Genomic DNA, 27,015 nt, shown 5'->3' on the forward strand with positions numbered 1-27,015 from the left:
GAGGGTGTGGAGAGCAGAGCGAGAGGAGCAAGGAACGAGGGGGAGATCTCTGGATCCGCTTCTCCGTGAGGGACGGAGAGAGAGAGAGAGGGAGCGCAGGGCTGGCTCAACAAGAGGAGAGGGAGACAAAGGAGGGGAAAAAAAGAGGGGACAAAGAAGAAGAAGATCGGGAGAAGTTGACGGAGGATCCTAAGAGCTATGGGTTGTGCTCAGAGTGGACATTGGTGTGTAAAGGAGAGGGGCGCTGCACCAGCCGGACACCCGAAGACCAGGGACTGCTCAGAGGACTGCCCGGAGATCCTTAGCCTCGCTGAGGTATGCCATGCTGGGTCTCAAGAGACTGTGTTTAGATTTCTCCATGTCATCAGTGAATTATCATCACTGTCATAGACCAACTGTCAGATATTTTGCTATAGATGCGACAGGTTAACCTTAGTAGTTTGATACTGTTCATAAATGGCCAGGTACAGTAATGTTGACCATCACAAATGCAGTTGAGGGTCTTTTTTTATCCCTTATTTTTAAACCCATTGACATTTTTAGGAATTGCCTTTTCTGTCTCCCTAGCTATTTATCTCTGTCACTAAGCCTTTATATACATGTGATTTATGGGACACAAAACTAAATGAGAAAACAATGATAGAGGTCAGAGGTACCTTCACTTTTGGAGTGTACTTGCCTGTGTAGGTCTTCTAGTGGATGTTTAAGAAGTTTTTTGCTCAGCTATGACCATTGGCTCTCATTTGTAAGGATGTGTGTCTGTCTTCCTGGTAGACTCCATGTGCGCCGCATAAGAGACTTGTTCGGCTACTAAACTGTGTTTAGCAACTGTTTAGAAACTTGTGTTTGGCAACTGAACACCAATGTGTGATCCCATACAAACAGTGATGCTAAGCTAGCGTGACAGTCTGTCCTTCAAAAAGCAGGCATGTCCACAGCACCTACTCGCCCTGTGATACGGTATCCCTCATGGCTTATGGTTCACCAGCACACGTGTGACTTCAAACATGTTTCCTCTGGTGGCTTTGGTAGTGTCCCTTCAGTCTCACTCTTATGGAGATATAAATACACCGGATTCCAGGACGGTGGGAGCATACCTCAGGCTTCCCACCTGCTCCCGTCTCTTCCTAGCTGGAATGTTTAGTGAGTGAATGTGTGAGTGTGTGTGTGTGTGTGTGTGTGTGAGTGTGTGTGTGTGTGTGTTAGAGAGAGAGTTACTGTTTCATGGGCCAGGAATTATGGCTCCTCTGCTCAGAGGCAACAGCAATGTCAGTGATCAACTCAAATACACACACACACACACACAAAGTCACAAGACTGAAAACATCATGCTTTTCAGGCACTGGGGACAAACGTTGGAATTAAGGGCTATATATCCAAATGGTTTCATAGCCATCAAATTCATTCCTTCCATTAAATGACTCATGAATTTCTTTCTTTGTTCTTGTAAGGGAAGTATTTCAGAGTCTGCGGGAGAGAAATACCAGAAGAGTGAACTCAAGTTTGAAGGGGTTGGGGACACATAATTCATCTTTTTATTGGAGTCCTGACATAGAAAACCTTCACTCCTGTTTTGTTGGCTTCAGTATGAATGTCTAGTTTAACCTTTGTTAAGTGCATAATTGAAGGCTGCAGATAAATTACACATCTGCATATTATTTGTATACAATTTATTCTAAACAGTATATGCAGTCAGATGTAATATGGCATTTTGTCGATGACAATAGTTTTTTGTCATCTGCAGATGTAGATCAGATATCCATAGATAGAGGCTTGGAGAATGTATTATAAGAGGTTTGGAAAAAGTTTTTTTACTTAGGGTTTTCAATTGACCCAGCGACCACCATTTTTACAAAGAAGGACCACTATTGTTAAAAAAATTGTGATTCCCACAGTGAAACTACATTATTGAATGAGTGGTCAACACCTCCACGGACCACCAGGGGGCCGTGGACCACTGGTCGAAAACCTCTGGTTAATACCACATAAAGGGCATCCAGGATCTTGCCAGGGTTTGTTGTGATTGTTGGTGCCAAAAGTCACTGAATTTGCTGTGAGGATTCTCAAAAATTGCATTTAAATGGTGGTGATATTTACATTTGAAACATCAATCGCATGTAATGTAGAAATTCCATGACCTTTGCAAAAATATTGCGGTAACAAGTTAAAATTGCAACCCACAATTTGTGAGAAGCAACATCACAAAAATCCTGGAGGGACTGATTAGAGGATACAAGCAATTTACATTCCTCAATCTGCTTTAAATCATTCCAATCAGATGACTGCACTGTAATGTAGTGTGTGTGTAAGAGAGAGAGAGAGAGAGAGAGAGAGAGAGAGAATTTGGTATCTTCATCAATATTTAGTACTGTTTGAATATTTTAATTCAGTGTCTAATAAACTTTTGCTGGAGCCAGACCAAATACTCGAAGCACCCAAACCTCTTTAGAAGCCACTGTATCTAACTGAGCATCACATTGCCAAGTGATGATCAGAGTATGACAAGAACGCTTGGGTCGCCAGTTGAAACGACCGCCCTTACGAAACTGACCAATGATTAGTGGCCTTTCGGGGAGTCTAGACAGTGGAACGTTCACTGGGCATGTGGCTCCGCCTGCGGGTCTGATGGGGAAATTAGGTTTTTGACCACTGAGGTTTCACCAATGGCTTTGAGCGTACTGCAAACTCCGCATCCTTTCGCAGATACTTGAACTTGCACATGGACTCATAACATCAGCTGAAGAGCAAACACAACAGATACGAATAGCGATGAGTAAGGTAAGACTTAATCCGTGTTTGTGGTGCAGTTATGGCGTTTGTTTGAACTAACTGGCTTGGGAGTTTGTCAGGAAAAGCTATGCCTTTTCAAAGATTTTTATTAGCTCAGAGATGCTGTTTTCATTTCATTTGCAACTGATATTTTAGTAGGCAATAGTTCGCTCTCTTTTTTCTGCTAGCCAACATGGATCTATTTTTGATTCTGTAAGGTACGTTTTCCACAGAATCAGGCTTTCAATGGGTTGTAGCCTACCAGCGTCATCTGAAGAGTTCTGTAAATTCCCCGTTATGGTCTAGGTACGCAAATTGGATAATGTTCAAAATTCCCTCCACCCCTGCCAGATAGACGATGTCTGTGTTAGTATAGGAAAGAATGTTTATACATGCAAGACGTCGTTTCAGTTAGGTAGTCACTCTAAGGAATCATCTGAGTTTCCAAATAACATTGTAGTTCTTATATAAGGTGCCTAATTTTCTCCAGCGGGGATTGCATTAGGCAAACTGCTCACAAATTGAGAACATGCGGGAATAAAACTGAATGTCCTCTATTTTATTTGACATCCAGCTACACTGAATATGTGAGTTTTCTGTGATGCATTTTAGCCCACAAGACACACATGAAGACTAAACATTTTTTTGTGGTTAGATTTGTCTTTTCCATTTGTGTCAGGATATCATTAAGTATTCTCTCTCTCTCTCTCTTTCTCTCATTCGTTGTGTGTGTGTGTGTCTACTCTTGTGTAATCCACATTGATCATAAGTAGTCAGCCATAATCATATAATTAAACATTATATAAGAATTGTATTTAATCATCTCATGGCAGCCCTCTGGTTGGCACACGTAAAAGAGTGGGGTAAATTGGCTTTCCGATGTGATCATTCATGACATTAAATTGCCTCTATCCATCAGAGAAAGTCTCCACTGCAGACTGCTTAAAGTTAATAGAGTATATAGTTAGAGAGTTTGGGATGCAATGAATGTAGCTGAAGCCATGTCAGGCAAATTGCTTTCCAGTGATATGTCATTGCTAATTTAGTGGTCAGAGAAACAAACTAAAATTCCAGTTGTACTTTTCCCAATTCAGTATGAATCCAGAACAAAGTGACATTAGAGACTTTAGCGACTGTGTGCGTAGACCTTGTGAACCTGATTAGCGCTCCTAACCTAATCAGTGGTGAGAGAAATAGGAGGTCAGAATGAGACATAGGGAGACCTGCAGCAATAGGAGAGGCAGACAAATGTATTCCATATTTAGAAACTTTCATTTCAAACAGCAGTGAAATGTGATATAGTGAGACAGACAGATAAGCAGGATGAGGGGTATAAGCTGCCTAAGTTACTGTTACTGTGCTGTACAACCCATTCACATTGTATTTATTGGCAGGAACTCAACACGTGACAAATGATTCTCTCTCTCTCTCTCTCTATGTCACTCTCACATATACGCATACACACACACACACACACACACACACACACAAACACACACAAACAGATACACTCTCAGACGCACTCCAACTCACAAATGACCAGCAAAAGTACACCCGGGGGCAGTTAGGGGCAGATCAATCAGCAAATCAATGTTTTACAGTTGTTTTCCATTTGAATGAGCCCACGGCACTTAACACGGCCATGTCTATTGCTCCAATGCCTCTGAAGCATTATAGCTGTTTTGTTGCCAATGTTGTTTTATGGCCAAGGAGATTTAGCCTCTTTCAATTTGAGAGCGAAAGAGATAAAGACAGAGAGATTTATTGAGGGTTATTATGATGTATAAAAGATATTGGGTTTGCCCTGTGTGTTCATGGGTAATGTAGTCTCAGTGCTGGCAGGTTGCTCTGAATAAGGAGAGTGTTCTGTGCCTACAGCGTATTCCTCACACGAGTCATTGTCACTTTCCATAAACAAACACACCCACACACCTGCAGTCCTCTGGTCCATACATCTTTGTATTTTCACCCACAGCCCTCTCTCTCTCTCTCTCTCACACACACACACACACACACACACACACACACACACACACACACACACACACACACACACACACACACACACACACACACACACACACACATTCAGTCACACTTAGTCACACTTTAGCATACCCTGTCTTCTCCCCCCAGTTATTGCACACAAGACCTTTCTTACAGTCTTTACACATTCCTGATCCAGTGCACATACACACCCATAGCCATGTAATGTTTATTTCCTGACCGACCGGGACATTAGTGTGAGCTGTTTCATAAAACGGCATCTCACAAGAACAGAGCATGGCTGTTCCCTCCTGCACTATTTACCACCGTTTACATCCAGATGTGTGAATGACACCAATGTACCTCATCCACCAATACCACAATATACCAGAGGGGTGTTTGAAAGGGAAATCTGTCACCCATCCTGGCCTTGGTAAGCGCCCGCTGTTTAAATGTGCGAAAGGGAAAAAGCCAAAGCATCTGGTTGCAGCATGTCACAGTTTATCTGTGAGCCTCCTCATTTAAGACATAGATCCCTTTTAGCCATGACTAAGTGTACCCAGTGCTGGCAGGGCTTGTCGTTGGCAGTGCCACTTTGCCCACAGCGCTGTATGTGTGTGTGTGTGTGTGTGTGTGTGTGTGTGAGTGGAGTGGAGTGGGCATTGTGCTCCGCTCTGCTCTTTGCTCCTCCATCCCCATGGCAGCTGTGCAAACATCTACACCACGCTGACGCGGGCGAGAGGGGGAAAAAAAAGGAGAGTCGGCCAAACTCGCTCCCTCTCCCCTGCCTCCGACGCCTCCTTGACGCAGACTTTTAGTCACCCCTCCCTTTTCCCTTTTCCCTTTTCCCCCTTCCCTCTCTTGTTGTGTTTTACCCTTCCACCTTGGCGGTCAGGTTCTGGCTGTAATCCGAGCCAATGTGTTTACGTATGGGGGGGAGAGCTGCTCAAGTTGGGAGGTTTGCTTCTAAGGTTTTGCCAGGCTGGTGATGGGGATGCAACATGTTCGATGTGACGTTAGGTGTGTGTGTGTGTGTGTGTGTGTGTGTGTGTGTGTGTGTTCGAGTGAGGGAGAGGGAGAGAGAGCTAAAATAGAACATGGAACATGCCTGAAAAGGAAACATAAATACACAATTTATATAGAGCACAAACACACACACTCACACTCACACAAGAGCACTCGCATAAACACACACACACGCACGCACGCACGCACGCACGCACGCACGCACGCACGCACACAGGCATCCTTACAGATCTAGGTTTTCTGACAGATGGTCATATTTTCCATTAGCAAATTCTTCAAGCATTCCCAAAACCAATGTCAGAGGACCACGTGTCCATTGGGTTTGAGGGAGGAAGGCCTCGACGCTGCAGACACTAAAACTGCCTTGTAGGGTGCACTGAATAAAGGGATTGGGGCCACGTGAGTAAGCACACACACACAGTGCTCATTCACCAGTGGTTTGCTTGCACCCCGTCATACTAGACCAGTTCATGAGCAGTAGCTGTGTGGGGGGGGGGGCAGTTCTCATATAAGCTGTGGAGTCCCACTGCCATCGTTAATTGGCGGTGAATGTCCCTTTCTGAATACCCTATTTCTCTGTTTTGTTACAGTGCCCATATCAAGACCAGAGTTGGAAATGCTTGTTTACATGTTCCACTAAAAAAATGTACTTATGTTAAGAGATGAATGTGAAAACTAAAACTGGTGATTTTTTCCAGGATGGTTTCTCGACAGTAAGATGAGTCTCATGGGTATTGCTTCTGTGTATTGCTTCTGTTGTAGTTGGGCAAGGTTGGGCCTCATAACTTCAAAGAGAAAAACTTCAAGAAGAAACACCACTGTGGAGTGTGCAAGCAGACCATAGACAGCCATGGATTCTTTTGTAAAGGTTAGCTTCCCCCTTCAACATACTGTACCAACACACACACACGCTTACCTCGATATTTGTGCCTTTTGTTGGATTACGTGTGTGTCAATTTGAATTTACCCCACTATCCTATTTTTTTCTACTTTAGATTGTAAAATTGCTGTCCATAGGAAATGTGAAGCAAAGGTAAGGCTTTCTTGTAAAAACACACACACACGCTTCACATGCACATATACATGTACTATAAATGTCATTGCTTTTAAATTTATGATGATTATGTACAGTAAAGCAGTGTAGCAGTAGGATTAGCTTGACAAGTTCTATTATATGCAACCTGAAACCATAAACACAGCTGCTTCGGGCTTTAGCCTGGGTTGGACCTTCAATCTCATTCGCTGAAGACATTAAACTGAATTCAACTTGACTTACCTCAGCTCAAATAAGGTCAACCCTCACTCTGTCCTACCCAAAATAATAGATGTAAACAAAAACAAAAAACAATCCTCTTCTGTCTTTGTCCCACATATTACATTTTTTAAAGTCTTCCTCAAATTAATCTGAGTAATGCAAAGCTTTGTTTGTGGGGTCTTCATCTGCTCCAGCTGTTGGTTGCCCGACTTTCCTTTTGAAAGGGATTTAGTTTTGGTGACATAGAAATGGACCCTGGCTCACAACAATGTTGTTGGATTACCATATAACTGTCCTCACCTCCCCCATACATCGACACACTCCCTCAGCCACACACACACACACACACACACACACACAAGCGCTGTTAGGGTAAGCCATATCAGGGATGTTAAGTGTGTATTTATAGAAATAACGATCACACCCGAGATGCCATCAATATGATTCTCTCGTGGTCAGATACACACATGCACACACACACACATGCACACACACACACACACACATGCACACACACACACACAGGGCAGCTGGTCAGCTAGTGTGTAGCACAGGCTCTGTTAGGCAGGCACTCTCTGGTGCCCCTCTGTCGTGCTCTGTCGTCTTCCTGCACCACTGTCTCTGCCTCTTCTGACGCAGTTTTCCCTGCCCTCTGGGGGTGGGTCAGAGGAAAAGAGAGAGATAGAGAGTGAGCAAAAAGAGAGAGAGAAAAGTGGGGGGAGAGAGAGAGAGAGAGAGAGAGATAGTAGCATGCCAGATTGTTCTCCCCACTGATGCAGACAGAGTGTGGTGTCTGGAGTGTGGTGAAACAGGATCACCGGCCGATCTCTGAGAGGTAAGAGCGAGGGGCTAAAGTCTGCCTCCGATCTAACACTGACTGGGGGTTTAATCGAATGTAAATGTCAAAGCAGTTTGGTTTGGATTGGGATTGCACAGTATGTGACTTGGGCTACTGTTTTTTTAGTCGTTAGACTTCACGTGCATAATACTAAGTGGGCTTTATCAATGATCGGTGTGGTTCGTGAGTGAATCTCAACTTGTGGGTGAATCGCAGTTCAACTGTGGGTTGACATGGTTTGTGGCTCTGGGGTGAGGGGCATTTCGGTCTGTCATCTGGTTGTTTTCGTGAGCTTTTTGGAAATAACACAGTGACCTAGGATTATTGAGTGTGTTGACCGCTATCTTGAATCTCTGGAACATGTCTTGTGTGTATGAATGTGTGTGTGTGTTTGTGTGTGTGTGTGTGTGTGTGTGTGTGTGTGTGTGTGTGTGTGTGTGTGTGTGTGTGTGTGTGTGTCTGTAGAACACTCATAAACAAGATTTAGAGAGTGTTTACATCCTCTTAGTCCCCTCTCTTAACAGCACCCAGTGAACGAAAAAAAGACGAGCCAGCAGAGAAAGAGAGAAGGAGAGAGAGAGAGAGAGAGAGAGAGAGAGAGAGAGAGATAAAACTGAGGGAAGAGTTTAAATATAACTTCTCCTCTCTTGTGCGGAGTCGCGACTCAGAGCAGCTTAATGCAGACCCATGGAAGTCATCCAAACGTGGCTGCCTGGCAGCCGGTATTCCCACATAGATGACAGTTGTGCAGTTGTGCTGTGGTCTCCGCCGTCGGTATCCTATCGCGTCCCCTCCTCCGGGCAGTCACCCGAGTGGTGCCACCGGAACACAAGCCAGCGTTCCCTGGAGCACTGACGCCGGGGCCACAGCGCGCCACTGACTGGCCCGCTGTGAGAGGAAGCAATAAATGGAGGCACACAGTGAAGTAATTACACAGCCCCGCTTCATTTCCTGTGTGGCCTTAACGGATGGACACAGACCACATTTCCCACAATGCACCTTATATAATGATGTGTTTAATAAGTATTTGTTTGTTTATCATGGAGATGTTTTTTTTGTTGAAGGGGATACTGGCTAAAGCACTTAAAGTAAGCGATATCTCCCATGATGCATGTGTTACTAATGAGATGTTATGTGTACTTTAGTTTAGGAGAAGGAGCTAGTGTCGGTGTATAGTACAGACTGGGGTGGCGACTTGTACTGATATAGTTAAGATTGAGTGGTGATTTATCTTGAACGTCTGTGGTGCAGAGCAGAGCACTGCTGTTTTGAGCGCACTGATGCTTGCATCAGACATGTAAGGTAACATGGGCTGGAGTGTTGAACATAGCATGCTCGCGTGTGTTGTGAAGGACACGTCTCAAAATAAAGGCAACATTTAGAGAAAGCATTACACAAACCAACCAGCTGACGAACTAAAATAAGCATTTTGATATCCATCAAAATAGTTCCTTAAATCCTGCTGAGATTCCAGTGTCTAGGCAAAGGGATGCTTCAGCTGTTCTACCCCCACCCCACCCCCTCACTGTCTGTCTCTCTCTCTTTCTCTCTCTCTCTCTTTCCCTCTCACATACCCGCACTGTCTGCCTCTCTCTTCCTCTCTTTCTCTCTCTCACATTTTCTCTGTGCATGAAAATATCCTTGTCTCTTTTTTTTTCTGTGTTCCCTTGTTTATTTTGGTGCAGGGGGCATAGAGTATGTGGGCGTGTTATCTTAAGTGATGCTTGGCTGGACTGAGCGGGCGCCAGTGAAACAAAATTGCGGCCTTAATCCGACCCACTGTAGAGGTGCCACATCAGAAAAACAAATCTACAAGGAGTGACCTGAATCCCCCCCCAAATTCCCTTACATGAGGCTGACTCCATGTTTGTGTGTGTTCAGTCGATTTTCAGTATAAGACTGATGGGGGCGTTGAGTTGAGTTGTGTTGGGTGCTGGAGGGGGGAGGTTGGGGGCTTGTGTTCAGCAGCGTGGTGTCTTTCTGGTGCCTCGACTGGTCGCGATGTCGCCTCCGCTCTGCGTCCCGTCTCTGCTCACTCGGGCGGACACCCGGGCTCCTCTCGTCTCGGCCGGCGGAGAAAGAAAGGGGACAGCACCCAAGGGGGGGAGCGTCACCCCTCGTTGTCTGGAGTGAAAAATGAAAAGGGCAGGGGCAGAAAATAGAATCTCTACGTCTCTTGCTGCACACCGTGGCAACTCTTACCAATGCACAGACACGGACCTGCGACGGTGTCGTAGTATACGTAGTAGACTTACGTCTCGCTGCGCCAGTCGGAGTGTGGAGAGCCTGGCTGGTAAGAGAGCGGTCGCTGCAGTGGCTGGGCTCGGACAGCTGTGGCTTAAGTGGGGGCGCGTTTGATGTGGCAAACAGTAGGCCGTGGCGAGATGGTCCTCCGGGGACTCCTCTTAAAGACTGGCACCTCTCTAAGTGGGCCCGAGCTCCGACAAACACACGGGCCAAATGTGGGCTGTGGTGACTGAACGGAGCCACATGTCCGCGTGTGTCGTAATGAGCTGGTGAAGACCCAGAGGCACTCTGTAAAAACCATAGGACACTAAAGGAAGGAGAGAGAGAGAGTGAGAAAGAGAGAGAGAGAGAGAGAGAGAGAAAAGTAAGATAGGATAAGACATGGAAAGATGAGGAGGTAGAGAGAAGGAGGAATCCTTTCATCTGCCATCATCAGTTCCTCTGTTAACAGTAATTGCCGACTGCTGGTGGATAGAGAGAGCGCATGAGAGAAAAGCAGAGAGTGAAAGACAGAAGAAGAGGAGGAGGGGGGTGTTAGCTCGTATCAGACAAATTCAATTCGTATCCGTTCTGCTGTCAGTCTTTCACCATGCCATTTCAGAAGCCTAATCGAATACATTACTGTCTGTCACACTGCATGTCACTGCTGAAGCTCAGGTTGGTTCTGAAAGCAGCTGTGTGAATTTTTCATGAGTAGGTGCTCACTGACCCGGCATGGGATCGGTGCCAGAATATCTATCTGAACACTTATCACTCTCTCTCTCTCTCTCTTTCCCTCCCTCTCTCTCTCTCCTCGCACAGCTATGCTTTCTCTCTGTTCTTGCATGTTAACGGCGCTAATGATGGCTCTTTGTGGAGAAGCTCATTCATCTGAGGAGAAGTCTGGGTAGACGTCTTAGGACTGCCCTCTCATTCACCCTGTTAGGATCCCAATTAGTCTCTCTGTCTCCACATTCACGTGCACGCGCGCACACACACACACACACACACACACACACACACACACACACACACACAGACACACACACACAGACACACACATGGTTACACTCACACACACACATACAAACATGGACATAAAAGTAGGAACCAATTCCGCACTGTTGTGTACACACACAGACACACACACATGCCATTTTGTGTTGCTGAGTCAGGCTCTTATCAAATGTGGCGTTTCTCTATGTCAACAATCGCCAGAACACACACACCAACACAGAGATGAAAGATCTGTATTAATGTACTCCCATACTGTAGTTTAATTAAAGTCCCTATTTGATTTACATAACTGTTGTTTATATTTGTACATTTTAGTTTGAGAGGGCAAGAGAAAGCGAGAGAGAGGGAGACAGAAAGATAGAGGGAGTGAAGGAAAAGAGTGCTAGTTGGTTCAGTTGTGTTCAGGAAACGCCTGCATAATTGACTCGGGGGGGATATAATTATCTTGTGTATATATATGTGTGTGTGTGTGTGTGTGTGTGTGTGTGTGTGTGTGTGTGTGTGTGTGTGTGAGTGTGTGTGAGAGAGAGAGTGAGACAAACAGACAGAGAGAGATTTAGGGGCCTGCTATTATTCCCCAAGTAAAACCCTGTCAAATTCTTTAGGTTCAGTTGAATACCCATCATAACCCCAAAAAGGGTTTTTACAGCTACACAATGTAGGCTGTCCCTTCCATTTCCATTACATTCAAAACTGTGTTCATTTTTTAAAGAATGAAAAGAAATGAAATCAAAAGAAAACCACTCAGGCGTAGCTGTTTGAGCTCAGCGGTTCTCCCATTCATGTTAATGTTCTCCCATTTGTGGGATCAGTCTACAGTGACCTTCTCTTATTAATGTATCCCTCATGGGAGAAGAGCCCAAAAAATCTTGTGATTTTTAACCACCTACAGTATGTATAGTTGGTAGTCTTGTGGGGGAGATGTGACTTTGGCATCACCTGAGAGTTTGCAAAATGTTGACTGGAAGCACGTTGAAAATGAACTGAGAACGAATGAAGCCGGACCTTCTACATTTCCCTGCCAGTCTTCCCTTCAGGAGGCGAGGATTTTGAGTAGTTTTAGAAATGGTCGGTAATCCTGTAACCTTCCCCACCTACAACCCCCCACCCCCGTACATGTCATGCATGCATGTGTGCCATCAGTGTGCATTTTCGAGTTCCACTCATATCTGCGGTGGGAAGGCATGCTGGCTAAATCGCTCTGACAGGTTGTGATTCAGCCTCCCCTCCAGGCCAGCTGTTTGGCCCTGTTTTTCCCTGTCCTCTATCTGTCTCTAGCCCTCAATTCCTGGTTGCCAGCGGAACCTGAGAATGTTGTCAGATAACACGCAATCCTCTGGTGTCTTCATATACTGGATGTCTGTGGATTTACCCTTTTTATTGATGGCTTTACACTCTCATCCTCTTTTCTCCACACAGGCCCCCTCCTCCTGTGTGCCCCCCTCTGAACAACGGGTGAGTTTGACCTGAAGTCACCTGGAAAACAAGTATTTTATATGAGCTGTTGATGTCCATCTGATTTGGCTTTGTTTGTGGAAGCATTCCTGAGATGACCTTCTGTCTGATTTCCCTGCAGGGCTCAGTCAAGCCAGCGGCCCAGAAATCAAAAAGTTGTCTGTTCAGGTGAGTTGTCTGCTCATATCCTATGGGGTCAGCTGAGGGCTTGCGTGGGCAGTAGAGTGTTTGCTCCTGAGGTGATGTGAGCATGGCGATTACCTGTCAGACTGAGCTGAAGTGAACTGACGCTGAGGTGGTCTCGCTGTCTTTTCTCGGAACCCAGGAGTGACAGCGAGGACTGTGTGATGGAACGGGTCATGGAGAGGCACTATGACTTTGACCTCACCTACATCACGGAGAGGATCATCTCCGTCTTCTTCCTGCCCGACCTGGACGAAGAGCGTTACTGCAGGAACTTAAAGGAAGTAGCTGCCATGCTGAAGTCCAAACACCAGGACAAGTTCTTGGTGGGTCCAAGTTTTACAATTTTGATCTGTAGCAACATTGCCTTCTTGAACAGTTATCAAAACCCAGTAAAGTAACATGTCTGGTAATGTCTGTTTTTCTATTCTGATTTCGTTACAGCTCCTCAATCTGTCTGAAAAGCGGCACGACATCAACAGACTCAATCCAAAGGTACAATCATGATAAAACATATATACATTCATTCATGCCGTCTACTCTAATGCCTTTATACAGGACAGCTGTATGAACACAATGAAAGTGTGCATTCTCTACAAACTAGTTCAAAGCAGTAATGAAATCATGTATCATCTTGATATTACCATTGCCTGTCTCTGGGAACCTGCATGACCATGGTGGAGCTACACATCTGTGTTTTCCTATGAGATGTTCAACCAGCGCCCATTCTTACCAAACCCATTCTTACCAAACCCATTCTCCCTAACCAACCCCACTGTTCCCCTGTCCTCCCCCCCCCTCCCCCCAGGTGCATGAGTTCGGCTGGCCGGACCTGCACGCCCCTCCGCTGGATAAGATCTGTGCCGTGTGCAAAGCCATGGAGAGCTGGCTGACATCTGACCCCCAGCATGTGGTGGTCCTGCACTGCAAGGTCAGGGGTTCAACTCTTCCTATTTCATTTCTGTGCTCAAACTGCAGGTGTAACCAGACAGATATTTCAGTTTTTGAGAGCTGAGCGCACGGTTTTGATGTTGATGACGAGCCTTTAGAATTTTACTGACTTTTACTTAGATGTATTCTCCAACTTTCATCTGACACCTTTCATTAAAAGAAATTGAATTGAATTACAGTATTTTCTGTTGGAAGTGTTTGCCACCTTTGTTTTAATTCTTCAATTTATTTGTTGCTAAGAAAGAATGATTAGTATGTTATAGGATTATCAAACACGTATGATATAGTATGATATGATATACTCACTATCTCATTGTCATTATCTTACAGGGGAACAAAGGAAAGACAGGGGTGATTGTGGCAGCCTACATGCACTACAGTAAGATCTCTGCAGGGTAAGGTTCCTACATGCACTACAGTAAGATCTCTGCAGGGTAAGGTTCTCATTCTTACCTATCTAACCTGAAGCATTCTAATGAGTTTCCCAAGTGACCCTTTTGTGTGTTTGTATCCACAGGGCTGACCAGGCTCTGTCCACTGTAGCCATGAGGAAGTTCTGCGAGGATAAGATCTCTCCCTTTCTCCAGCCTTCTCAAAACAGGTACTTGTCCCTAAATAACTATCACTTGACCTTTTTATGTTTTGTGCCCGTCTGACAGCTTAACACCTGATAGTGTTAAGGCTGACCTTTTCAGTGGAAAGAGGGCCCTATCTTTCGCTCTCTTATGGCATTTTTTCTCTCTCCTCCCACCTACTCTTTGTCTCTCCCTCACTCTCTCTCTCTTTCTCTCTCCCTCTCTCAGGTATATTTACTACTTTGGTGGCCTTCTGTCTGGCAGCATTAAGATGAACAGCAGTCCTCTGTTCCTGCACCAGGTCCTCATCCCCTCTCTGCCAGACTTCCAGAGCGGAGGAGGTAACTAACGTTGGGACGGGCCTCAGCTGCCATAGCTGGAGGGGTCCTTTATCAGGAGACTGACTCTGTCATGAAGCTGCCAGTCATGTTTTGCTCTTAGATGAGAGAAGATGAAAGATGATCGAAAACAATCATTTCATCTCCATTTGCTTTCCTTCTCAGGTTATACCCCTTTCCTGAAGATCTATCAGTCTCTTCAATTGGTTTATACCTCTGGGATATAGTAAGTTTGTAATATGCTGAACTGTGGATTATTTTTAAGATGCATACTCACAATTACACACACATTACATACTGATAATACTTCACAATTACACAATTACATACTGACAATACTTAAAATGTGGTATGTGTGCTCGTACTCAAATGTATTTTTAGTGTTAGATTTGTTGGCCTACAAAACCCTGTTGGCTTGACTGTATGTAACCCTGTATGTTTGACTTTGCATAACCCTGTTTGTTTGGCTGTGCGTAACCCTGTACATGGAACAGATCCCTGTGTACTTTACACACTGTGTCCAAGTGTACCTGTGATACTATGCGCAGTTGGTTTTGAATGACTGTACTAGGAGCTCCACTTCAGTGTGGATAACGGTGTGTGTATGTGTGTCTGTCTGTGTGTGTGTGTGTGCAGTGATGTGCAGGGCACCAGGAACAGGTCTGTGTGTGTGACCGTAGAGCCAGCACTACTGCTGAAAGGGGACATCATGGTAAGACAAATGGAGAGATGCTCAGTTGCCATACCCTGTGCACCAAAGGCCTCTCAGTCGCTAACACTTATGTAAAAATGAAACGAGTATACAGCACATGACTTTAAAGAGACAGGAGAGATAAACAGACATGGTGTTCTCAGTAGCTGCCCAGGATATTCACTACGTAGTTCTGTGCTCTGGGTCTGAAACCCTGCCAAAACATTTTTTAAGAACAGGCCAAAAAGTATATGGTAAATAAATATATATGGAATAATAATACATACAAAATACATCAGTTAGCAAGCGAGCTAGCTTAAATAATAATAATAATAAAAAAAAAAAGATTTTTAAATATATTTTGTTCCGTTCATCTCTGTGTTGTTTTCTCTCTAGGTGAAATGTTATCATCGGCACATGAATGGATATGGCCGAGACTGTGTCTTTAGGGTACAGTTCCACACATGCACAGTTCACGGATCCCAGCTTTGGTTTGGCAAAGAAGAGTTAGACCAAGCCTGCACTGGTACATATGCATGCTTACACTAGCATAAAGCTGTCCACATGTACATACACAAAACCTGTATTTGCAGATGCATTGTCATTGAATGCACATTGAAATACGTAGATGCTTATAGATATTGATGAAAATGGATGAATGAAAGGCTTTCATTTGTTTGAATCTGTCTTTCTGTCTCTCTCTCTCTGACTGTCTATAGATAACCGTTTCCCCTCTGATGCCACTGTGGAGTTTGTCTTCTCATACGGCCCGGAGCGTGTTGGAGGTGCTCACCTGTATTATCAACACAACCACGTCATGACTCTATCAACCTACAATACAATGTGTTTGTTTTAGCATGTGACTCTTTGCGTGTGTGTGTCCTCACTCTGCACACTCTGTGTCATGGGCAGGTCGAGAGTGTCAGAAGAATGACCCCGGCGTGAAGGTTGACTATAACACATCAGATCCTGTGGTGCGATGGGACTCCTATGAGAACTTTAACATGTACCATCAGGACAGCACAGAGGGTAAACAAACAAACACATGCACACACACACACACACACACACACACACACACTTACATACATTAAGCTCTTAAGTTCTCTATAACCCCTGTTCTTTCCCCTTGCACAGACATTGCTCACACCCGGGGTCCTCTAGATGGCAGTCTGTATGCCCAGGTGAAGAAGCGCCGTGCACCGGGCTCCAACGGATGCCCCTCCAGCCCCAGCTCCCCAGCTCAGCCTCCCGCTCGACCCCAGCCTCTGTCTCTCTGCTCAACCCCAGCATCATCAGGACACCCGTCTGCCCTCACCAACCACCTGGGGGACTTTCCTCCCCCTCCACCCACCCCTGCGCACCAAGAGCGCCTGGCTCTGGAGCTCCTGCTGGGAGAGGTGGAGGGAGTGAGGGAGCGGGAGAGGGACAGGGAGACGGCTATTCTGGATGACGGGGAGAGCTCCCCCCACAGGCCAGCAGAGCGCTCCTGCTGCTCACGGACGTACTCCCCGCGTCCCTCTTGCGGCCCCCATCCGAGCTGCACAACCAATGGACACTACATGGACAGGCGCGACCCGGCCTCCAAGGGCCAGCCCCCGAAGCACCACACGCTCCCCGTCAGCAGGACTTCTCCCCCTCCCCTGCTGGAGCCCTGTCTGTCCCACCCGGACCTCCTGTGGGACAGAGGGCGCTGTCTGCACCGCTCCTGCAGCCAGGCACCGTCCAGGCCGCACTACTCCTATCCGGCTCAGGGGGTGGGAGTCCCCCTTTCTCTCTCGCACCATCCACACTCGCACCCCCATGCGCACACACTCCCCACCTCTCCCAGGAGTTACTGCCCGGGGGAGGTGTGTTCTCTCTACCCCTATCCCTCTCACCCACACGCAGCAGTCCCTCCCCCTCGTTCCCTGCACCAATCGCTGCCCCCGAGCCCGTACCACGAGCTGAGGTTCAGCACGACAGCGTCCACCTCCTGCCAGTGCCCAGACTGCTCCCGTCTGCGGCGGGAAGAGCCCACGCTACTCCGCCTTGGCCCCGGCCAATCAGAGAGCCATCCTTGGGCTCGGGAGGTGAGGTTTGGGTATAGGAGGGAGGGACATCCTGTCTGGGACAGGGAGGCGGAGTCCCTGTGGGAGAGGGAGCAGGAGGCGGAGTTCTGGCGCCGTCACTCGGCAATGACCTCATACAGACACTGCCACTCGCCCCAGGCGCACGATTTGCCCCTGTGCCTGCAGGATGCTCAGCCCCCGACCCCCTCCGGCATGCCCAGTCCCTTCCCCAGCCCGCACAGCTCCAGCAGCGGCTACCACACCCCCCAGACCCTTTGCCCCTGCTCCCCTGCGCTGCACTCGCCGCCTTCAAGCAGGGAGAGCCACGGCTACGGGTCAGGGGGCCAGTCCAGGACTGCCTCCCCTCTGCCAGCCACCCCCTCCCCACAGAGAGCAGGCCAAACTGAGGCGTGCCTCAACCAGGCCCAGAGGCCCACTGCTGGGACTAACAGCCAAGTCAGCCAGCAGAGCAAAACTACAGGTGATGCTCACACTAGTCTACACAGTAGTCTTTACTACTAGCTGCTACTTGATAGTTATCCCAAAAAAGCTTACTACTTCTTTATGAAGCTCTACCTCTTGTATGTCAGTGGTCATTGTGATATATTGTATTCTTATCAGCTATCAGTAACCACTCTCTGTGGCTTTTTCTGTGTTTTCCGTTTCTGTCCCCCTTTCCTAATCTAGATGTGGTTGATCAGAAGGCTTCAAATACTCTATCCCAGCCATCCAACAGAGACGTTCACCCATCTGCTGATTCAGGGAAAGCACATGATGGGAACCTGGAGGCTCAACAGCACATGCAGCACAGGTACATCTCTCTCTGTCATCCTGTTTCTGACCACTTCTTCGTTTCTCACCTTGTTCTTTTTCAGTTTCTTCATGTGATGTGTTGCTCTCTTTGTCCTTGGTCTCAGCATAGCATATTTAAGTGGAAGGGAGTTGCTTCCTCATACTTTTGTATATATATAAGTTTTATTGTAGGCAAGTTGAAGGTAAATGATGGATGTCTTATCAATGCCCTTTGTTTTTTTTTTAGTTCTACTGGAGCTAATGTAGAAGAACAGAGATCCACTCCTAAAGTGCCTTCCAAGCAGCTGTCGTCCTCTCAAGGCTCACAAACAGTCCAGGACCAAATCCAGTGCCCTCAGCCAACTGCAGCTCAGCAAAAAGAATCCCTTAGTGGGGTTGCAATAGATCCAGCCCCTGTTCTTGTGGAGAAAAGCGTCCAAGGCAGCTGCAAGCCCTTCACGACTCCCAGCGAGAGTTCACCGAGACAGAGCTCCCACTCACAGCAGCCAGCTGCTCCGGAGACCACGGCCAAAGAATCCACTAATGAATTGTCAACAAGTTCTGGCGAGCTCCGCTCCAGCCCCGCTCTCTCCCTCTCCCGCGCCTTTCCTCAGGCAGCCCCTGTGATGGCCGACAGTCCCCCCCTCCAGAACAATCCATCCCCGGATTCCGTCAAGGTGCAGGTGCTGCGCTCAAGCCCGACCTCAAGCTCCACCCCTGACTCCACCCCGGCGTCAACACCGCAGCCGTCCATTGGCTCGTCTGGTCGCTACCCCTCCTCCGACCTGTCCTCATTGGGCGTCCTCCCCGATGGGAGGAGACTGACCCCGCAGATGGAACATGCGTGCTCCAGTGAGGTGGGCAGCAGCTGCGGGGACCTCAGGGCGCCCTCACCCATCCCGGATGGCCAGGCCACCCCGTCCTTCCCGCTGCCCTCCTACTACTACCCGCTGCTCACGGTGCCCCACGTGCCCTACACGGGGTACACAGCCATCACCATCCCGGCCTCCGCTCCGCAGCCCCCGCTGCCCGAGAAGCGCAGGCCCCCGGCCCTCCAGGGGTCCCCCAACAGGGCCTCCACTCTCAGGGCCTCCACCGGGGCCCTGTCCAGCTCCTCGGTCTCATCGAGCTCCACCTCTAGTTCCACATCCCAGCTGCATGTCACTTTCTCGCCCGCGGTCAGTGAGCTGACACCCCCAGCCTTCCGACCAGCCACAGTGGCCCAGAGTGAGCTGACACCCCCAGCCTTCCGACCAGCCACAGTGGCCCAGAGTGAGCTGACACCCCCAGCCTTCCGACCAGCCACAGTGGCCCACGGTGCAGGGGAGGACTCAGGGAGCCGTGTCAGTGCCAAGTTTGTGCAGGACAGCTCCAAGTTCTGGTACAAGCCAGGCATCTCAAGGGATCAAGGTGGGCAAGCCATTGTGTATGCCTCCCAATGTTTCTTCAGTCAGGTCTTGTGAATTAAGTCACTTTTAGATCTTTTCCAGATTAACCACAGTTGTTTAAAGTGATCACACAATTCATCAGGTGTTTTCAATCAGTTGTCTCACTGCTCTGGATTGGATCAACATGACAACATTCTGAATTGTTACACATGAATACCATTTTATAATTAATCCAACAAGGGATCTAAAATGCATGCATGTATCACTTGGGTTCTCGAGAGTAGCACAGAGACACTCTGCTGTCCTTTACTACATAGTAAGGTAATAATACACTAAGTCCCATGCTACTCCCTACTCCCTTCCTGGACCTATTAAGGCCATATTAAGGGCCACACTAAGTCAATTAGTAGGGTTGAGAGAAACTGAGTTGTAAAGCATTTTTCTTGCATCCATGTCAACTTCTGCAACAGTACTCTGTGGAAATGCCCTTGTATAGTATAATGAATTCATGTTACAAGAAATATTTATATTCATATTTATAATTGAATAACTTTGTTTCTCTGCAAATACTATAAATAGTCATGGACTTACTGCTTTGTTGCATTGCCCTACCACAGTGTAGCTTCATATTAAATTACTTAATGTGACATTGGATGCTAATAATAAGAATAATATTAATGTGAACATATTACTTCCTCCATTACCTTTACCTTACCAAAACATGAAAATACTCTCTTTATTGCTTAAGTTATAGCATTCATTGGCATAGGAAACTACTATTTGTTTTTTAAGTTCATGTGCTCCTCCTCCACAACCTCCACATCAAGTGCAACTTCTTTTATAGTAACGTTCCCATACAAACAAGTGAAGGTTAACTGGTTAGGCAGTGTGCTTACAGTATATTAGCATTAATCATAATTATTTTATGTAGATATTACATCATTCATCATCTGATCTCCTCTCTCTTTTCACAGCCATTGCAGTGCTGAAGGATAAAGAGCCTGGCTCTTTCCTGATTAGAGACAGTAACTCCTTCCAAGGTGCTTATGGGCTTGCCCTCAAAGTAGCTACCCCTCCACCCAATGTCAATAACCATGGCAACAAGGGTGACCCCCTGGAACAGCTTGTCCGGCACTTCCTGATTGAGACAGGCTCCCGTGGTGTGAAGATCAAGGGATGCCAGAATGAGTCCTACTTCGGTAAGCAAGATGACGGAGGGAAAACAAATAGAACGGATAACCTGCAGGAGTAACTGGGGAAGAGAAGAGGGAAGAGGGAGTGTTGAGCACATAGCGATCACGATGAATAGTGGTTAGAGGATGAATAGGCTGGATAATACTGTTTTTCCTGTCCAGAGGATAAGGTCGGTTAGATAAAGAAAAGGTCACTGTTTTGCCAAAGGTTCAGGGTTGCTCAGTTGCATGAGTCATACAGGATAATAACTCAAAGAATATAGGCTACATAAATAAAGGTCAGAAGAAAAATAACAAGAGGAAGAGTGGGGGGAAATGCATGACCTTCATCACTGAAAGGATTGTGAAGGACAAACAGTCAGAGGGAACACAGCAATAATAGCCGGCCAGAAGGTCTCGCCTGTGAAGAGAGAATTTCAAGAAATACCCATCTCAATACGACATCATTGACTGAGCACTGGATACCAGTTAGATATGGAAACCTCTGGATTTTCTAACGTGGGTCCTATCTTTTTTGGTCAAACATTTTACGAAGCACAATTAACGACCGTAATCAGTCCAGTATTGAGTTAGAATGCTATACAACCGGCAGCCGCAAAGTGGCTGTACAATGTAATCCTATGGGGCATGCCTGTGCGTCAAAGCCCCTGACAGGCTCATTATGTAATTATAAGGGGCTGACTACATGGAAAGGATCCCTACAGAGATACACCTACAGAGATACAGTGTCTGTTTATCTCAAAAAACGAGATCGCAAACGTAAAGAAACCATAAACTTAAACTACAGTGTCTTTACAGTTATTGAGGTCTATCATCTCTGTACGGATGCCACCACCAGCTTTGCACCTTGCTGGTTGAAACAACAAACCTCTTCTCCTACTCTCTCCCCCTCTACCCTCTCACAGGAAGCTTGTCAGCCCTGGTGTACCAGCACTCCATTACTCCCATCTCACTTCCGTGTGCCTTGCGGATACCAGAGAAAGGTCTGCCCCCCCCCCCATCAACACCACATTTTCTTTATGTGTATGAGTTTGTACTAAGTGTAACTTGGGAAATCATTTGTTGTTGTTGTTTTTTTTTTAGATCTTGTGGGAGAACTGCAGGAACTGCAGAGTGGCACTCATACCAGTACAGCAGCAGACTTACTAAAGCAAGGGGCAGGTACGTTTGTTGCGATAGCCCCTATGTTTATGTAGTGCATGTGTGTTAGCCAAAATTAGGACATTTACCAGACTAGTGCAATGCATTCTGTCGACAGTAGGAGGTGCTCTATATCAGCATTCTGTTGTGAGATGAGAATCAACAGAGTACCCACACAGTTCTCCTCCTCCCTGCAGCATGCAACGTCCTCTATCTGAACTCTGTGGACACAGAGTCTTTGACTGGACCTCAGGCTATCTCCAAGGCAACGAGGGTCACTCTGAGTCAGGAGCCCCGCCCCACGGCAACGGTGGTCCACTTTAAAGTGTCAGCCCAGGGCATAACACTCACTGATAACCAGCGCAGGTACACAAGCCAATCACACAATCTTATACTCTCCCACACATTCAGTCGATCACAGAGACGTGCATACAAACAATACTAAAATTGAAAACAAAAAAATCTAATGAGACTCATTTCTTCTTCCCTTACTAATATTGTTGTCTACTCTCCAGAGTCTTTTTCAGGAGGCACTACCCCATCAACAGTGTCACTTTCAGCAACGTGGACCCTCAGGATCAGAGGTAATCTCAGCATACAACTATCATCTAAAAAGCCAAGCAATTCTGGCACCTAAGGCCATACAGGATTTCCTATACCAGGAACTGCGTGTGATTGCTGTGCTGCTGGCCATTGTAATGCAAGCCATTGGCCTTGAAGCTGATACGGTTGATACGGTCATGTTTAGTGCATAAACGAGGTCTATATATGCCTTGTTCTGTATAATTAGTGCTCACCTGCTTCAGCATGTGTATGACAGCTGCCCTGAAGCGTACTGCTCTGTGCAGCCCGTCCAGTGAGAGGGTTCGTGTAGCGTGCATTGCCTTTTACTGTGCAACAGGATAACAGACGTTTTTGTCTGCTCTGTTGGAAACATTCTGTGTGTCAACCACAAATGAGTACTCTCCCACTAATTCACTAATTTTGCTGTGGCTTCATTCTTTCCCTCCGTAAACCATGTACATTTCCCCACCCGTCTCTTTCTTAAGCCGCTGCCACTGTCTTGCTTGTCCATGTGGTTCTTAGCCTTGTCTGTCTCTTTGTCTGTGCTTCAGGTGGACTAATGCCGATAATAATCCCTCTACCAAGTAAGTGCTGATCATGCTGATTGTGTTCTTTACGTGTTCCACAATGTATGTGCAACGGCACCCAGTAACTGTATGTCCGCTCTGATGATCAGGGCCGAGCACATTGGCTTGTTTGAATTTCTGTGTGACTTGAGTTTATGTCAACGGACATGTGGATTCCACCCAGCATATACATAGTGTAACATATCATATACATAACATACCATACATATATGTCTGTTTATGTTTTTTTATGTTTATGTTTCATCAGTTTACAAAAGCTAATATCACAATGCATATATATATATCAATAAGCAACGGAGAGTCGTTCTTACCAACATACACTAGAACATCAACATGAATTCCCCCTGCGAACATAAACCATACAGCAGATATCATTCCATCACTGCATCAGTCTACCCAAACATTTCTCTCCCTCTGTCCTTTGCTTGTATTACTCAGTGAGGTGACCTAGCTTCTCCTCTCTCTCCTGTTACAGGATGTTTGGCTTTGTGGCGAAGCGCACAGGCAGCTCGTCAGAGAATGTGTGCCACCTGTTCGCCGAGATGGACCCAGAGCAACCTGCTACGGCCATCGTCAACTTTATCAACAAAGTCATGCTGGGGCCACAGCTCAGGAGATAGCAATAGGAGAGAGTGTGTGTGTGTGTGTGTGTGTGAGAGAGAGATAGACAGAGAGAGAAAGAGGGAGATAGAGGGTAAGAGATTTAAGAAAAGGGTTCCGAGTACTCTGTTCTACTGTGGAAACTGGCATGAAAGAAGAGAAATAGTACAATGAGGAAAGTGTAAGGTTCATTTCTTATACAGGGAGGGAAATGGTTAATGAGGGGAGAGACTGAAAGCCAGATATAAAGAAAGAGCTGTGATGCTGCTATAATGCAGATGATTCCACACACACACACTCAGTGTCACAGAAGTTTATTTCTCAAACTGTACCTTTTAATTTTTTTTTTTTTATGTATTTTACTATGGGGTGAGAATGAACACACATGAATATACGACTAGATAGTCCAAAGCAAACCCAGGTGACACAGAAAACCAAACCAAACCAAAATGTGAGAGCAAATGGTCCAGGTTATGGTCCACACCCTAAGTGACGAGAGGTTTGTTTAGCCTCAGACTGTTTTTATACTGACCTTGACATTGGCATAGTCATAATACAAATAGTGTCTAAAGTTCCTCAGTTTAAGGTGCAGTCCGCGACACTAATCCTGTACACCTTTTGTCAGCAGATTCCTCATCACGGCCCTCTAGTTGTCCGTTCAGTGTTTGCACTCAACAAAACTCTGGTGTTCGTACACAGTCCTCTGTAAATGGGAAACAAACATATTGGCTCAAACCCAAGCCATAAACCACCCCAGCCAATCAGACCAAGCCATAAACCACCCCAGCCAATCAGACCAAGCCATAAACCACCCCAGCCAATCTACATGGTACTTCAGCACACAAGAAATGGCGTAATTTGACTGGCTGTTGAGCTCAAATATCATCAACCTTTTACGAAACCTGAATCGTGGACTGCATATTTAATAAGCAATACATTCATTTTACATTCAATTTACATTAAAGCTCTTATTATCTTGTGATCGTTGAGGGAAAGGGTCCTACTATCCTTTCTTCTCAGTATTAAAATCCAAGACCATATTATCTTATTTGAAATCTCACAAGTGTCCTTTTGGTCTGAGGGTAACAGAGGAGGGGAGATGATGCAGCTTATGTCTGATGGAATGTGACTGTATCAGTCAGAGTGTGGCAGTACTAATGCAGTGGCATTGATAGAGGCAGCTTCAGACCTGAGACTGGGAGAAGAGTATTTCTGCTTATATCTTGAGCGTTTCAGAAAATTATTTTAGATTTTAGCTCGGTATGAAAATGCGAATGTGTTTTTCCTCATGGAAGGTGAATCATTTTAGGGTCAAATCCATTGAAATGGCTGCACAGATGGTGAGTTAACATGACACCTTCTCAGGTAACCAAAGCCATCACTACCCTTTATGCTTTAAGATTTAAAAACCGGTTAAAATATGGTCTCAAATATTTGCATAATGGGTATGAAATGTGTGAATGCACATCTAAAGATAATCCAACGATTTTTTTAGACCCTAATACCCTAAATTCGCCACTGTGTCTTTTGGGAACCGCCCTGTAGTAAGATGTTCCAAACAAGGGGAAAATGATACTCTTCACAGTATTTATACAGTAAAAATAGTGAGGGGATTACACAACACTGAAATAAATGCAATTCTAGCTTCCACTTTGAAATAAAAACAAGGATCACTTAGAAGACCAAGGTTCTTGTTACTGCAGATTCCATATTCAACCCACAGAAAACGTGTTTCTATGCTGCCAAATCTCTTTGGGTTGCGCTTTTATATTTAATTCAAACATTGTAGGCCATGGCTGAGCATTTTGTAAAAGAGACAATTCATTGTTTTGCCTGATGATCTTTATACCTTACAGAAGTAATATATTTTCATCACCTGCAAGTAATTTTTTTTTTTTTTTGAAGTTCAAGTGAAAATAAAATGTATATGCTATTTTTTGAAAGAAATGCAGAAAATAAAATTAAGTTGTATTTCCATGAAACATGTTTCCTTTTATGTATTTATCGTGACATACAGGCATATTATAAGTGTGCTTATACACCAACAAAAAAGGATAGCCTATTTCTCCTCAGTGATGACTTCCTGCAGGAATAAACTTTAAGGTAGAGTAATACACACAGCCCATTGCCTCAGACGTTTCAAAGAAGTTGAGTTCTTTGGGGGCCAGTCTGATTGCTAATGTCTAGGCTAGTGTTCACGCACTGGCAAGATAGGCCATATTGGCGGGAATCGAAAGGAAACAAACAATTTAAGTGTTTACCTGTCAAGTAACCAAACAGGTTTATTGGTCTTGCAACACTTGACTAACCAACAAATAATAAAGCAGATACCATTTTTACTTCAATTTACTTTCCTGACTAATATTAGTGTCTCTATTTCGCTCTCATGGTATGTGATGCTACTTGTTTGCACGAACATACACAATTACCTGCATATTGTGACAGAGATTATTACTCCGTATGATCATTTCTTCTTGATGGATTCGCAGTTAGTGTGCCAGGGGCTTGGCTGTAATGACAATTTTGAGCTTCCATCGACACTCTAACATGGCACTCGTACATCAAAAGGACGAGGTCCTACCGAGATTTGAACTCGGATCGCTGGATTCAAAGTCCAGAGTGCTAACCATTACACCATAGGACCGCCGCGGCTGGTGGAGGAAGTCAATTCACCATGAACGCAAACAAATACAAAATATTTACCGACTTTTACGTTTTACGTTTGATATTACATTTAGCTATACAACTCTTAGCACGAAGTAGTTTCGACCAATTAACTCACACTGTATCACATAAGCAAATCGTCATCCAAAACTAACGCTGAATTGAACTCGTCACTTGAATAACGTTGACTTCAATATCACAGTAACCTTATCCTTACCATGTATGAAAAGCCATGTAGATTCGCAGGACCCTCTGTATGTATGATGAAGGAAAGTTATCCGCCTAACACTTTTGTTGTCATTAAAGAACGCATGGCAATAAGGGATGCAGATAAAGAATCGGCAGATGGCGATGTGTGCCTCTTTTGCGAGTGGGCAGGTCAGATAGATTACAAAGGCCGTCGTGGCCATGTTCCATTCATGCTATCTTTTCATTCACTAGGCTATTGAGGCTATCGATAAGTTGAAGCGAAGTCATAGAATTTTGCCATATGAAATCAGTGCAATGTTTAAGTGACCTCCGTAGATGTAGTTGAACAATCACTATCCCCTGGCCAAGCGGGCAAGTTGCAATTTTCGGGAAAAACCGCATTTTTTCGGCTATCGATCTCGCTTTTAAACCTCTGTCAGTGTAAGATAACCTATCTTGACCTCTAGTGTTGTCTCTTCATGCCAGCTCATAGCCTATTGAAGCATAGAATTGTCGGAATGTGCAGGGAGAAGCATC

General features: G+C 45.6%; 2 protein-coding genes and 1 non-coding gene across 5 annotated transcripts; 2 read left to right on the forward strand and 1 right to left on the reverse strand.

Moving 5' to 3' along the window:
• LOC116220546 (tensin-2-like) lies at nt 1–12,648 on the forward strand. Its single transcript, XM_031568259.2, has 4 exons — nt 1–315; nt 6,544–6,649; nt 6,777–6,814; nt 12,537–12,648. The coding sequence occupies exons 1-4, from the start codon at nt 199–201 to the stop codon at nt 12,585–12,587; spliced, it is 312 nt and encodes a 103-aa protein (XP_031424119.1). The 5' UTR covers nt 1–198; the 3' UTR covers nt 12,588–12,648.
• Nucleotides 12,649–12,698: 50 nt separating this feature from the next.
• On the forward strand, nt 12,699–26,195 carry LOC105895952 (tensin-2-like). 3 transcript variants are annotated; one of them, XM_031568256.2, is made up of 22 exons: nt 12,699–12,740; nt 12,898–13,081; nt 13,200–13,250; nt 13,564–13,686; nt 14,037–14,101; nt 14,224–14,307; nt 14,510–14,622; nt 14,785–14,845; nt 15,256–15,331; nt 15,707–15,836; nt 16,030–16,095; nt 16,223–16,339; nt 16,448–17,842; nt 18,049–18,172; nt 18,401–19,563; nt 20,516–20,740; nt 21,640–21,717; nt 21,818–21,895; nt 22,072–22,240; nt 22,390–22,458; nt 22,990–23,022; nt 23,501–26,193. In XM_031568256.2, exons 2-22 carry the CDS (start codon nt 12,920–12,922, stop codon nt 23,643–23,645), a joined length of 4,527 nt encoding a protein of 1,508 aa, XP_031424116.1. In that variant the 5' UTR covers nt 12,699–12,740; nt 12,898–12,919; the 3' UTR covers nt 23,646–26,193. The 3 variants fall into 3 exon arrangements, with proteins under 3 accessions (XP_031424116.1, XP_031424117.1, XP_031424118.1); XM_031568257.2 differs by lacking the exon at nt 22,990–23,022; XM_031568258.2 differs by lacking the exons at nt 12,699–12,740; nt 12,898–13,081; nt 13,200–13,250; nt 13,564–13,686 and having other exon boundaries at nt 14,086–14,140; nt 23,501–26,195.
• A 2-nt stretch (nt 26,196–26,197) lies between these two features.
• Nucleotides 26,198–26,269, reverse strand: trnaq-uug. Its single transcript has one exon. It is a non-coding gene; the product is annotated as a tRNA-Gln (tRNA).
• Between the last annotated feature and the right edge of the window lie 746 nt (nt 26,270–27,015).

This window comes from Clupea harengus, chromosome 5, assembly GCF_900700415.2.
Source record: "Clupea harengus chromosome 5, Ch_v2.0.2, whole genome shotgun sequence".
In the NCBI taxonomy this organism is placed as follows: Eukaryota; Metazoa; Chordata; class Actinopteri; order Clupeiformes; family Clupeidae; genus Clupea; species Clupea harengus.